The 12,570-nt window shown below is 41.5% G+C and overlaps 2 protein-coding genes and 4 non-coding genes across 7 annotated transcripts; all 6 read left to right on the top strand.

The window, feature by feature from the left end:
- The first annotated feature begins 254 nt into the window (after positions 1 to 254).
- LOC129549943 (small nucleolar RNA SNORD58) lies at positions 255 to 320 on the top strand. Its single transcript, XR_008684744.1, has one exon. It is a non-coding gene; the product is annotated as a small nucleolar RNA SNORD58 (small nucleolar RNA).
- A 75-nt stretch (positions 321 to 395) lies between these two features.
- Positions 396 to 3,846, top strand: RPL17 (ribosomal protein L17). Its single transcript, XM_055417341.1, has 6 exons — positions 396 to 450; positions 538 to 578; positions 1,050 to 1,184; positions 1,445 to 1,543; positions 2,584 to 2,775; positions 3,755 to 3,846. The coding sequence occupies exons 1-6, from the start codon at positions 411 to 413 to the stop codon at positions 3,800 to 3,802; spliced, it is 555 nt and encodes a 184-aa protein (XP_055273316.1). The 5' UTR covers positions 396 to 410; the 3' UTR covers positions 3,803 to 3,846.
- LOC129549942 (small nucleolar RNA SNORD58) lies at positions 649 to 713 on the top strand. The gene has a single exon (XR_008684743.1). It is a non-coding gene; the product is annotated as a small nucleolar RNA SNORD58 (small nucleolar RNA).
- On the top strand, positions 1,291 to 1,357 carry LOC129549944 (small nucleolar RNA SNORD58). Its single transcript, XR_008684745.1, has one exon. It is a non-coding gene; the product is annotated as a small nucleolar RNA SNORD58 (small nucleolar RNA).
- On the top strand, positions 2,825 to 2,888 carry LOC129549940 (small nucleolar RNA SNORD58). Its single transcript, XR_008684742.1, has one exon. It is a non-coding gene; the product is annotated as a small nucleolar RNA SNORD58 (small nucleolar RNA).
- Positions 3,847 to 3,997: 151 nt separating the features above from the next.
- C28H18orf32 (chromosome 28 C18orf32 homolog) lies at positions 3,998 to 9,486 on the top strand. Of its 2 annotated transcripts, none has more exons than XM_055417342.2 (3): positions 3,998 to 5,498; positions 7,767 to 7,954; positions 8,906 to 9,486. In XM_055417342.2, the coding sequence occupies exons 2-3, from the start codon at positions 7,790 to 7,792 to the stop codon at positions 8,969 to 8,971; spliced, it is 231 nt and encodes a 76-aa protein (XP_055273317.1). In that variant the 5' UTR covers positions 3,998 to 5,498; positions 7,767 to 7,789; the 3' UTR covers positions 8,972 to 9,486. The 2 variants fall into 2 exon arrangements, with proteins under 2 accessions (XP_055273317.1, XP_055273318.1); XM_055417343.2 differs by having other exon boundaries at positions 7,764 to 7,954.
- The last annotated feature ends 3,084 nt before the right edge of the window (positions 9,487 to 12,570 follow it).

The raw sequence follows: 12,570 nt of genomic DNA, 5'->3' as shown, positions 1-12,570 counted from the left end.
GGCTTTTTTGTGTATCTGTGTAAAGGAGGTTACTGTAGAGAGAGCATGTGGAGGCGTGTCGTTGGGTCCAGTTAACTTTGACCTGAAGGATTTGATGCTGAGCAGGGCGCTGGGCTCTTCCGCACGGATACTTGGATCCAGATTTGGATGGAAACAGGCTGTGTTTTCTTCCAGAGGGTTAGGGGAAGGGCGTCCGTGTCAACGCTGCTGTAGGCAACTGGTGGTCGTAGCTGAAATGATTGAGAGGGGCATGGCTGCAATGATGGCATTTCTTAGGACACCTTTGGATTAATCATGAAAACAACTACTCTCTGAGCAGCTGTGGACAGAGTTTATAGTACGTAAATATTAAACTGAGTTGCTGTAAATATATGTTGACAGTTATTCTTGCTCCCAGGTGAACCCTAAAAATGGTGCGCTATTCACTTGACCCAGAAAACCCCACAAAATGTAAGTGAGCAAGCAACATTTCTTATTTTGGAGTATGAGGCACCCAGATACCAAGAGTAACCAAAATTTTTTTCCGGTATTTTTTAGCATGCAAATCAAGAGGTTCAAATCTTCGTGTTCACTTTAAGGTATGTGAACTGTAGTTATGCTCTGAAAGAGTTGTTCCTTGAGTATTTTTTAACCATTCTAAAAAGGTAGCTGCGATGATGTGTTTCTTAGGACACCTTTGGATTCACCATGAAAATAAATCATTTCTGAGCAGCCACCTTTTAATGAACACTTTGATTTAGGATTTGTGGAATTAAGTAAAATTACCAGAGAACTGCTTGAGAACCTAGTGCACAGATCAAGATAATGGGAAACGTAATTGTAGTTTACAAGATAATGGAGAACATGTTAACAGTGAATAAACATGTTTAGGATTCACGTTTCTCCACCTTCAAACCAAGCCTCCCTGGCTCATAACAGATTTTGTATTATGTTGCAAGAATGGAAAGGATTTGGTTCTTGATAAAGGTTGACACGTTGAAAATACTGGAATTTGTTTAAATCTGATTTTTTTGAAGGATGGTTAACTCACAGCTTACATTTATGTTTAGAACACTCGTGAAACTGCCCAGGCCATAAAGGGTATGCATATCCGAAAAGCCACCAAGTATCTGAAGGATGTCACTTTAAAGAAGCAATGTGTGCCATTCCGTCGTTACAATGGTGGAGTTGGTAGGTGTGCACAGGTAAGAATTCATAGTTGTCATTTTAAGAGACAATTTATTAGGGAAGGGAGTAGATGAAGTAAAAATTAAAATGGCCAGCGTCTTCCTTTACTGAGGCTCCTTATGGTTGCTGTGATAACAATCTTGGGACACCTTTGGATTAACCATGGGAAAAAAAACATGTTCTGAACAACCTTGATGTTTGTTGAAGTAAATTCATCTTGTAACATTGATTTAAATTGAGGGAAATTACTAATAAACTTTCTGGTTTTGTTTTTTAGGCCAAACAGTGGGGCTGGACGCAGGGTCGGTGGCCCAAAAAGAGTGCTGAATTTTTACTACACATGCTCAAAAATGCAGAGAGTAATGCTGAACTTAAGGTACTTACACTATAAGCATCTTTATACATGCAGCTTGGATTGTTAACTCAGTTACAGGTGTTGTCTGGATCTATTTCCTTGGTTGACTTGTTTTTTCTTTGATTGACTTGATGAAAGTAGCAAAAGTTCCCCATTAAAAGGGTTCTTTTAAATCTCTTTCAGTTTCCAACAGGAAAAAAGTTTTGTTTATAAAGCATATCAGGAGCATGGTCTGCAGTAATTTCAAGCCTAAGACTCTAGAATTACCCACACACACACAGACATAATTCCCGTACATGCAAGAGAAACGCTTTTTTTTTTTTCTCGAGTATTTTACCAAGGGTTTGTAATCTTGTGCTGTAAGTGTTAGTGCTTAGTAGTGTCCAGCTCTGCGACCCTGTGGACTGTAGCCTACTAAGATCATCTGTCCATGGAATTCTCCATGCAAGAATACTAGAGTGGGATTGAACCAGGTTTCCTGCATTGCAGGCAGATTCTTTACCATCTGAGCCACCAGGGAAGCCTTTTTTATACTGAGGTTTGTGAACCCCTTCACAGGGTATATTTAAATACAAATAAATACAGTTACAAAGGGACCATATGATTGACATGTGGTTTGTTGTCTGCATTCATAATGGAGAGGTTAAATTTCAGAGGTCAAAACAGTAGTGTGTAACTGAACAAATCCTGTGCCAACTAAACAGATTTATCCATTTGAGCAGTAATCCTTTACCTTTTTGCATTTGGAAAACTGGGTTAGAACTGGAATTAATGTAGGTCTGTTTAGCTGTAGCCCTTCTACCTGCTAAGCCTTGCTGTCAAAATCAAGCTTAGACATAGATCCTTTGAGATTCCTGTAACTCCACTCACTAATGAATACCACTTATAAAATTGGTGCAGTTACCAGCACTGAGTTTTGGTAATTACTTTAGATTTAAGAGAGGGAACTTAGAATGAAATTTTTTTAGAAAATAAATATGCAATTTAAAGTCATAAGGACTTGAATGATATAGTTTGTGGTGTTAAGACAAATGTTACTTGATTTTGCACCCTTTTCTCAGGGCTTAGATGTGGATTCTCTGGTCATTGAGCACATCCAAGTGAACAAAGCCCCCAAGATGCGGCGCAGGACTTACAGAGCTCACGGTCGGATCAACCCCTACATGAGCTCTCCCTGCCACATTGAGATGATCCTTACTGAAAAAGAACAGATTGTTCCTAAACCAGAAGAGGAGGTTGCACAGAAGAAAAAGGTACATTACTTAGTCTCTGCTCTGTTTCACTTGGCGCATTAGATTGTGGTTGCTGTGATGACTAACTTAGGACACCTTTGGAATAACCATGAAAGGAAACTATTCTGAGCAACCACCAACCTCTTATAATCATTTTATTTTGGTTTTCATAAGTTTCATTGTGTTTTTTTTTTAATCTTGGAAGATTATTACTTTTTTAATTTATTTTACAATGTTGTGGTCTTTGTTGCCACACATTCACATGAATCAGCCATGGGTGAACATGTGTTCCCCATCTTGACCCTCCCTCCCCATCCCATCCCTCAGGGTCATCCCAGTGCACCAGCCCTGAGCCCTGTCTCATGCATTGAACCTGTACTGGCGATATATTTCACATATAATAGACGTGTTTCAATGCTATTCTCTCAAATCATCCCACCCTCGCCTTCTCCCAGAGTCCAAAAGTCTGTTCTTTACATCTGTGTCTCTTTTGCTGTCTCGAATGTAGGATCATTGTTACCATCTTTCTAAATTCCATATATATATGCGTTAGTATACTGTACTGGTGTGTTTCTTTCTGACTTCACTCTGTATTATAAATAGGCTCCAGTTTCATCCACCTCATTAGAATTGATTCAAATGCATTCTTTTTAATAGCTGAGTAATATCCCATTGTGTATATGTACCACAGCTTTCTTATCCTTATTAGTTTCCTAACAGCGAGTGGGAATTTTGTATTGTTCAGTGTGTTAAAAAAACTGTTGATTAAATGCTGATGTCCACATCTAGGTGGCCATGACCACTTCATATGTAATTTATCTGGAATGGAGCACCTCCTCCCTGCAGCCCCTTTCTCCAAGAAACTTATTTTCAGTAAATGATTATATTTAGTTCTTTAGCCGGAACCCAGGAGTGACTCACATCCTAATGGGTCTGTCTTAGATGCCTGTTTCTGCTGGAATCATTCTTCTAACAGTGCTTTTATTTTTGTTTTCCCCAGATATCCCAGAAGAAACTGAAGAAACAAAAACTTATGGCCCGGGAATAAATGCCGCAAAAAATAAATGCAAATAAAAGTGTTGGTTGTCTTAATTAGTAAATGTATTTCAAGTGTTACCACAAAATGGATCAAATGAGTTTTCATTAACAGGCTGTTTTGCATCTTTTGGTACTTTGTATAAAATGGAATTGAGAACATGGGAAAATTTCTGACGGTCTTTTCCACCTACTTTATTGAACTTAAAGCGCCTAAGTCTGCTACTGAAGTAGCATTTACTGTATTCAGTTATGCATCCATAACTGACTGGGGTTTTAGAGGCTTTTCAGTATCCCAAAGAGGAACCTTAGCAGTGGTTGACTGTCACCTCCTAACCCAATCCAGCCCGAGTTTATGTTGATTTACCTGTTCTGGACTTTTCATCTAAACCACAATGCTTTGACTTAGCATGTTTTTTTTTCAGGGTTTTTGTTGTGGCATGCGGTGTTAACTTCAATCGTGTCCCCTTTACAACCTCAGGGACTAGACTGCCAGGCTCCTCTGTCCATTGGATTATCCCAGCAAGAATACTGGAATGGGTTTCCTCCAGGGGATCTTCCGAACCCAGGGACTGAATTTAGTGAACATTGGAGGACCTGCAGGGCTCCTAAAGCAGTAGCGTTTACTGTGCCACCTGCAATATGTGTGTTAGCTGCTCAGTCCTGTCCGACTCTGCGACCCCAGGACTGTAACCTGCCAGGCTGGTTTGTCCATGGAATTCTCCAGGCAAGAATACTGGAGTGGATTGCCATTCTCTTCTCCAGAGGAACTTCCCAACCCAGGGATCGAACCCTGGTCTGCATCACAGGGAGGTTCTTTACTGTTTGAGCTACCGCAATGTAGAATCAGTGAAAGTTGCTCAGTCCTGTCCTACTCTGCGACCCCACAGACTACAGTCCATGGAATTCTCCAGACCAGAAAACTGCAGTGGGTAGCCGTTCCCTTCTCCAGGTGGTCTTCCCAATCCAGGGGTCAAACCCAGGCCTCCCGTTCTGCAGGCAGATTCTTTTACCAGCTGAGCTACCAGGAAAGCCCAGGATCAACCAAAGACTAGCTGATAGTAGCCGTCCCAGTGGTACAGCCATTTTTTGTAAGATAAATCCCTCTCGAAATCGACTTGGATGTTAATCTCCCCTGCTCTGGAATTTAAGGCCCTTGTAGTGGATCTTGAAATGGGGAAGGAAGTGGCAACCCTCTCCGGAATTCTTGACCGGGAAATCCCACGGACAGGATTCTGGCCGGCTACAGTCCATTGGGTCGCAAAAAGTCGGAGACTTAGCGACCGAACAGGATTAGGAGCTCAGTCACAGCGGCATTAAAAACAGCCTAGCCGTCTCTGAAGGAAGCTTCCAACAGGTGGAGAGCCGCTCGCAAACGCGCCATCCTCCGGGCTCAGCGACCCGGCACCTGCGAAAGGGAGCACTTCCGCGTCGCCAGCCGGCTCGAGTGACTGCTGCGGCCGCGCCGGAAGTCGGCCGCGCCCCCGGCGGGCGTCCCAGTTACGTCCGGCGCGTCGTCAGGACGACGCAGGCGCGCCTTTGTCGGCCCCTCCTGCGGTGGCTCGGCTGCGGCGCGTCCCTGCGACCCCCCTTCCGGAAGCGTGGATAGTGCCCGTGGGACTGGGTCGTCGCCGGTCAGCCGGACCGGTAGTGGCCGGGGAGATCGGGGCGGCGGCCTCGGTGCGCAGCGCGGCTCTCCTGCCCTCAAGGTACACCGGCCCCAGCCCCGCGCCCCCGCCTCCCGTCCACCTAGCCCTTTGCCTGCCCTGCGCCCGCGTCCACCCGCTCCTGCTTACCTCCGGATCCGCTCTCTGGCCTGAACTGTCGGTATCACTTTTTATCATCGTCACCCCCGTTCGCTCTTCCTCTCTTCTGTCTCTCGGTCCTTACCTTTGACTCGGCCTGTCCCGCTCTCTTGTCTCCAGACTGATTTCTGGAGGACTGATTCCTTCCAGGAGCTGACGTTCCCCCTCCACAGCTGCTCCCTGTTCTCATAAAGCTTCAGGTTTTTCCTGTTCCATTGTTTTGGATTAAGTCGAATGAAAGAAATTCCTGTCCTCCAACAGTTTCGATCCATTTATCTCACTGTGTTGTAATATTCGAGAATTGGCTTGGAGACAGTAAAAAAAATTATTTTTTATCAATTTATCATAACCACCTCCAGACCTTTCTAATCCACAGTTTCTAGGCCTTTCCAAGCCATAATTATGACAGAAGTAACTAGTAGTAATTGTTCTTGAGAATTTATTTAAAATAATTTCAAGTAGGTTAGAAACGTGAATCTTTATGATGGAACGGTTGCAAGTCATAGTATTATCCTAGTGCTCGGTAGCGTTGCCAGTTGTTTTGAAGGGTTTCGCTGCTCTTTAAAGTTTGTTAGAAAAGGGAATAACATGATGATTGTGTGTTTTGGGAAGGGAAAATGCAAGAGCGTTGAACTGGGAAACCAGAATTAGGAGTTCTGCTTTTAGCCAGCTCTAGTTAACCTAAAGTGTCAACTTTTGAATCTATTTTGGGTTTTTTGTCTTATAGTAAGGACACTTAAATAGTACTTACCATATTCGGACACTGTTCTGAGCTTTGTATGTCTGTTTTCTAGCCCACACTACATCCCTTTGATGTAGGTACTAATATATATCTTTTTCTACATATAGAAGAATTAAGGCACTGTCTGGTCAAATAACGTGCTCAGGAACACTGTCTAGAAAATAGTCAAAGCAGGTCTCAAATCCAGGCAGCTGCCCTGGTTCCTGCTTGATTATTATGCTACGGTACTTGTAAGACCTAAACCAATCTGAAGCTCTTCAGATGAGATTCTAAAAGTCTAGTAGCCAAAAAATAATGATTCCTTGTAAAATGCTGAAAAAGATTCTCGATTCTTTGGTTTATTTTGATCAGAGGATATGTTCTTTACAATTTTGGAACAAAATATTTTTGGCAAATTCCTAAATTATTGTAATTTGGCTAGCACGTGTGTGCGCTAACTTGGCTTCAGTCGTGTCTGACTCTTTGTGACCCTGTGGACCATAGCCTGCCAGGCTCCACTGTCCATGGGATTCTCCAGGCAGAAATACTGAAGTGGGTTGCTGTGCCCTCCTCCAGGGTATCTGCCTACTCAAGAGATCCAACCTGCGTCTCTTCCGTCTCCTGCCTTTGCAGGCAGGTTCTTTACCACCACTCGTGCCACCTCAGACTAGAGGACTCTTTTAAAGAATCCAGTTATGAATCCTTTGTAAAATAGCGGTCATTTCCTGATGTACATTTACATTTTTATTTCAGATTGGATTATCTATATCATTCCTCGCTTGTATTGTGAATCATTTTAAATTGCCTAGTTTAACAATGCTTACTCGTTCACCAGTAATTACTTCGAATTCCTTAATGTTTTGGTGACTCCTTTTCTTTATATGTAAATGGAAATGCCAGAGTACCCAACCTCACTAAGTGTTTTGAAGATTAAATGAGTTGATGTGTGTAGAGGGCTTAATTGCCTCATCCTCAGTGCTAAGAAGTGTTGGATGACCCCATGGACTGTAGCCCTCTAGGCTCCTCTGTCCATGGGATTTCCAGGCAAGGCTACTAGAGTGAGTTGCCATCTCCTTCTCCAGGGAATCTTCCCCACCCAGGGACTGAACCCATGTCTCTTGCATTGACAGGCGGATTCCTTATCACTGTGCCGCCTGGGAAGCCCTGTCTTTGCCTTATCACCAAATTTACAGTTGTGAAACAGTGATTGGAAAGTTTTGGAGGCAGGCTTATCCTCACTCTTATTTTCAAGTCTACCACCTGTTACTCCTTTCCCGTGTAGATAGCAGCATTTTTATGAATAGACTCTCTCTTTACGATAGTACCTGTAGTGTGAATTAAGTTTTTCCTTCAGTGTAGGAATAGTCTTTTCATATATTTTAATCTAGGTAAATTCCTTCAGTCATTAATCTATGATGATCTAATTTGTTTTTTCTGCTGTTTGTCAGTAGTTCAGGAACTCACATCCGGGACAATGGTGTGCATTCCCTGCATCGTCATTCCAGTTCTGCTCTGGGTCTACAAAAAGTTCCTGGAGCCATATATATACCCTCTGATCTCCCCCTTTGTTAGCCGTATGTGGCCTCGGAAAGCTATACGAGAAACCAATGATAAAAACAAAGGCAAAGTAGACTATAAGGTAAGAACATTAAAATGCCTTGAATGGGTGGGGGTGGTACAATCAGGGTGAAATAGTGACTTTTGGAAAGTCAGGTTCTTTGAACCAGAAGCTTCATTAATATGTTTAAATTTTCAGAGAAGGAGAAATACCATATGATATCCCTTATATGTGGAATCTAAAAATAAATGATACAAATGAACTTACTTACAAAACAGAGACAGACTTACTAAACGAACTTATGGTTGCCAGAGAGAAGAGATAGAGAGTCTGGGATGGTCATATACACACTGCTATTTTTAAAATAGATAACCAACAGGGACCTACTGTATAGCACATGGAACTCTGCTCAGTGTTATGTGGCAGCCTGGATTCGAGAGGGTTTTGGGGGAGAATGGATCATGTATATGTGTGGCTGAGTCCCTTCACTGTTCATCTAAAACTATCACAACATTGTTAATCAGCTGTACTCCAATACAAAATTGAAAGTTCAAAAGAAAAAAAATACTAAATTCTAAATTTCTCTCTTTTTAAAAATAGGTGTTTGGAATTTTCTATTTATAATTAACACTTGCTTTAAATTAAGGTTTTAAATAAGTCCTCTGATTTATGCATTGGCTACTTGCAAGAGAGTAACAGTATTTCCTGTCTGGTAAGAGTAACAGTAACTAGCTAATAAAGGACAAAAGATGATTCTGAATAAGCCAGTTTCTCTGATTGACGACTTTGGTAAGAGATGTAATGAGTAGATTCATAGAGGTTTTCTTGTAATGCAGTTATTGTTTTAAATGAATATTTAGACAGCTGTGTTTTCTTTAGTGTTGGTGATTGTTAAATTCAATCACCTGCATGAATTTAACCATCCTGCACATTTCCAGTAGTTTTTTCATTCTGAAGTTTGTGTTTTTAAAGAGAAAATCTCTTACAATGTCTTTTTGTTGTAATGATATCTAAAATGTTTTTTCATTTTAGGGTGCAGACATAAATGGATTACCAACAAGAGGACCAACAGAAATCTGTGATAAAAAGAAAGACTAAACTGATTGTCCCGAAAGATCTCATTGTTTTAAAAATGGACCTGATACTATGAAGCACCTTCTTTGTAATTGTCTCTGATCTTTTTCCAAGACCAGAATTTGGGTTAGATATTAATAGTTTAGACATTTACCTGACACTAACCAGGGAATACTGTTACTAAGTCAGTACCTAGAAATCTTGGGGGCTCTAGCTTTTATTCAGGCTCTTCAAATTCGAGGAGTGTCATTTTACTGTGAAACATTGCAGTGAGACTGTGCCGTCAGATGAAAGGTAGTTTTTGGAGATGATAATGACTTGAAATAAAGATGTAGTTACTGTCCAACTCAAAGGAATAGCTTATCTGTGAGAATAGTAATTACTGTTTATTGCTCTGAGGAAGATAGAAAAGACAGGGAAATAGGGGAAACCCCTCTGAAAAATGGAACATCTTTTACATAAATGTCTATGTAAAATGTAATATAAAATTCTAATCCTTGTTCCTTCTGTTCCTACAAATGTATTAAATATTCAGTTTAGCTTGTTGTTCCCTTTTTTTCTTTTAAATATTTAGAAGCAAGATTTTTTAACCACATCAGAAAGCAGGATTGGAATAGTGTGATGGCATCAGGATAGTTATGGGGCAGTGATACTTTCTTCTTTTTAAAAAAAAAAATTTAGATTGTGTCAGTTATTTTGTTCCATAGTAACCCTGAAGTTAGTGGTTTTTAGCGACAGTGATGTGACTGGTAAGTTACTTGCTGGTCTGGGCCTGTCTGCGTTGTCTTTCATCCCTGGGCTTCTTCCCTCTTCTGCTGGGATATACAAATATTCAAAGATGACAAGACATATCTTTATATAATGTTTGTTCTCTCTGAAGCAAGAAGTTAGAAGGAACTCCCCACCTTGGGTCCTCAATGAAGTCCTAGATCTTAACTGAGACTCTGTTAAACTGTGTCTGGTTAAGTCATTGATCCACCTTGAACTTCCTCTGATAGAAATGAATCTGTTTCAGCTTTTCTGCCCCAGAACACCTGAGGGATTAGATAAGTTCCTGTTAGCAGCTAAATCCAGTTGATTAGTTTGGATTGCTTTTTAAGGTATTAAAAACTATATTGCGAAAGTAGCAGATGTTCATAGTAGAACGATGCAAGAACAGGTTAAATGAAAAATGAATGTACTTTCTCTGCTCCCTTCCTTTATTCCGGCTCCAGAGATGGTGACCACTGTTGGCTTTTCCTATAGCCGTCTAGCAACTTTGTTAAAAGTAGTTTTTATTAAACATACCATTTTTAAAAAACCAAATAATATTACAAGGTTTATAATATCCTTATTCTCATAGTCCCCAAAGGATTTACTCATTTAGCTGTTCCTTTTATCTCATGATTTATCTTCATATTTCTAAGTGATCCATGTATACAGTTTTTGGAGCTATCAGCTGTAAACATTACTGACTTCTGCCATGACTGAGATATAGCTATTTTACATGATATTCCATCTTCTTCCACATCCTCCAAATATTATTTTTGTAAATTTTGAGTCAAAATTTGCAAAATTTTACCTATTGATCAGTTTGGATATCATTATCTGTGCTCTGGATGTCTTCCATTTGTCCCTCCAAATCTTTGCTTCCCTCACCCTACCCTCCTGCTCAAGAAAGCTGTGTGAACTACATCAGTGGGCTTCCTGTGACCTCTGGCATCTTTTGGTTCTGCAGCAGGAGATGGGAGAGAGGAAAGGAAGGTGGGAGGTCAGGGTATTTTTTCCCTTGGCTCCTTCCCTTCAAGGTGTCTTCAGGTCAGATGTGTTCCTCAGCCAGAAGTCCCTGAACCTCATGGTGGCCAACTCCACACGACTCCTTCCAGTTTCCACTCACCTCTCCCTCTCCTTGCTTCTTTGGGCCTAGGGCTGATGGCATCTGCTAGTACTGGCTCTGGGTCACTGCTTTATCTCACAGGTACCCTCGTCTCCTCGCTGGGACACTGATAGGATGAGCAGGTGACCGCGGCTCACTGTTCGGGTTGTGAGTGTAGTGCGTTCGCAGAGCATTGCTGTTCTGCAGTGACTCCTCTCCCTTTTCTCCCCCTGCACTTCCTCCGTTGACTAGTTGCTGCCTGGTGCAGGGCGCAGGGGCAGTCCTTAGGACTTCTCTTCACCACTCCTGTGTTGCATCTCTTGTTCCCTGGACCCCACATTATTCCTCTGTTGGTTTACCCCTTCATTGTTCCTGAAGCGTAACAATTTTTCTAATTCAGTACTGAATTTCTTAAAGTTAACACAGATAATTATGAAAAGTGATTCCCCTAGATCATCCCAGTTCATTTAAACCTGGCTTCCTTAGAATCTCTGATCTTCTAAGGCCATTTCTACTTATAGCAGTCTCACATCAGAGAGAGAGACTAGTGGTTCCCAATCTTGTGTTTTTACATACTACTAAAAATATATATATATTTTTAAAAGTTGAGTGGATTTTCCTGGTGGTCCAGTGGTTTAGAATCCGCCTTGCAATGCAGGGCCCACAGGGTTGATCCCTGGTCAGGGAACCAAGATTCCACTTGCCACAGAGCAACTAAGCCCAAGTGCTGGAGCCTGAGTGCTAAAATAAAGAGCCAGTGCTGCCAGAAATTTCTTAAAAAGTTGAAGAGGATGATCCATAGTTAGGGGAAGCACAATGATTGAAACCGCCCACCCTGGCCAGGCACCATAGTAACCATTTGCATGAGTTGTTCAACAGGAGGTCCTGGTAAGGAACGTGGAACTAATAAGCCTCCACCAACCAGAAGAGTTTGGGAAAGGTCAAAAGGAGAGACCACATGTCCGATCACCTCCCAGAATCCTCTCTGGCACTCATCTTGGCTGAACAAGGGGTGTACCACCAGAAAGGACTCTGAAGTTAGAATGATTGGCTGAAGACAACCCAGAAACTAATCCCATCACCATAACACTCGAAACTGCAAGCCATGTGACAGCTGTTCTGGGTTCTCTTACCCTACTGCTCTCCACCCGGCTGCCCTTTCCCAATAAAATCTCTTGCTTTGTCAGCACATGTGTCTCCTCGGACAATTCATTTCGGAGTGTTAGACAAGAGCCCGATTTTGGGCCCTGGAAGGGGTCCTCCTTCCTGCAACATAGTTGCCAACTTATTATTTTGCCAAGTGAGAAAATATTAAAAGGATGTGATTTATTATTACCATTAATTTCATAAAAGACATTTTGACAGCAAGAGTGAAAAGGAACATGGGAATAAATAACAATAGCCTATTAACATGAATACATTTATAAAGGATATCTTTGTGTTTTCATGAGAAATTCACAATTTTGGCCATGTTTTTATGGTTGCTGAAAAATCATCTATCCTTGGACTGGATTTGGTTGTCACTGTTCTATACCACACAAGTATTCTCTTGCTCCACCCCATATCAGCCCTAACATGTCAGTCTATATTATATATATGTTAAGTGTAGAGGCTAGGATTCCAAAGCAATACCATTTAAATTGTCTTGAAATATTGACCCTCTGCAGAGCAGTCACGGTGGCTGATAACCTTGTCGGACAGACCTTAGTGGGAATAATGGGGCAGAAGTGGAGAACAGTGTAGACTAATTAACATTGACTTGTTTTCA

This window comes from Moschus berezovskii, chromosome 28 (assembly GCF_049115385.1).
Source record: "Moschus berezovskii isolate FMDL1 chromosome 28, NW_MosBer_1.0, whole genome shotgun sequence".
Taxonomy (NCBI): domain Eukaryota; kingdom Metazoa; phylum Chordata; class Mammalia; order Artiodactyla; family Moschidae; genus Moschus; species Moschus berezovskii.
Note: the sequence above shows the minus strand (reverse complement) of the source record. Positions and strands in the feature narration are given on the sequence as shown.

What these genes read in the sequence shown, in the direction of transcription:
- C28H18orf32 (XM_055417342.2), top strand. Translation starts at nt 7,790, where the DNA reads ATGGTGTGCATTCCCTGCATCGTCATTCCAGTTCTGCTCTGGGTCTAC. An exon ending in AAGGCAAAGTAGACTATAAG is followed by an intron (nt 7,955 to 8,905) that starts GTAAGAACATTA and finishes TTTTCATTTTAG; the next exon opens with GGTGCAGACATAAATGGATT.
- RPL17 (XM_055417341.1), top strand. Translation starts at nt 411, where the DNA reads ATGGTGCGCTATTCACTTGACCCAGAAAACCCCACAAAAT. An exon ending in ATCTTCGTGTTCACTTTAAG is followed by an intron (nt 579 to 1,049) that starts GTATGTGAACTG and finishes ATTTATGTTTAG; the next exon opens with AACACTCGTGAAACTGCCCA. An exon ending in AGGTTGCACAGAAGAAAAAG is followed by an intron (nt 2,776 to 3,754) that starts GTACATTACTTA and finishes TGTTTTCCCCAG; the next exon opens with ATATCCCAGAAGAAACTGAA.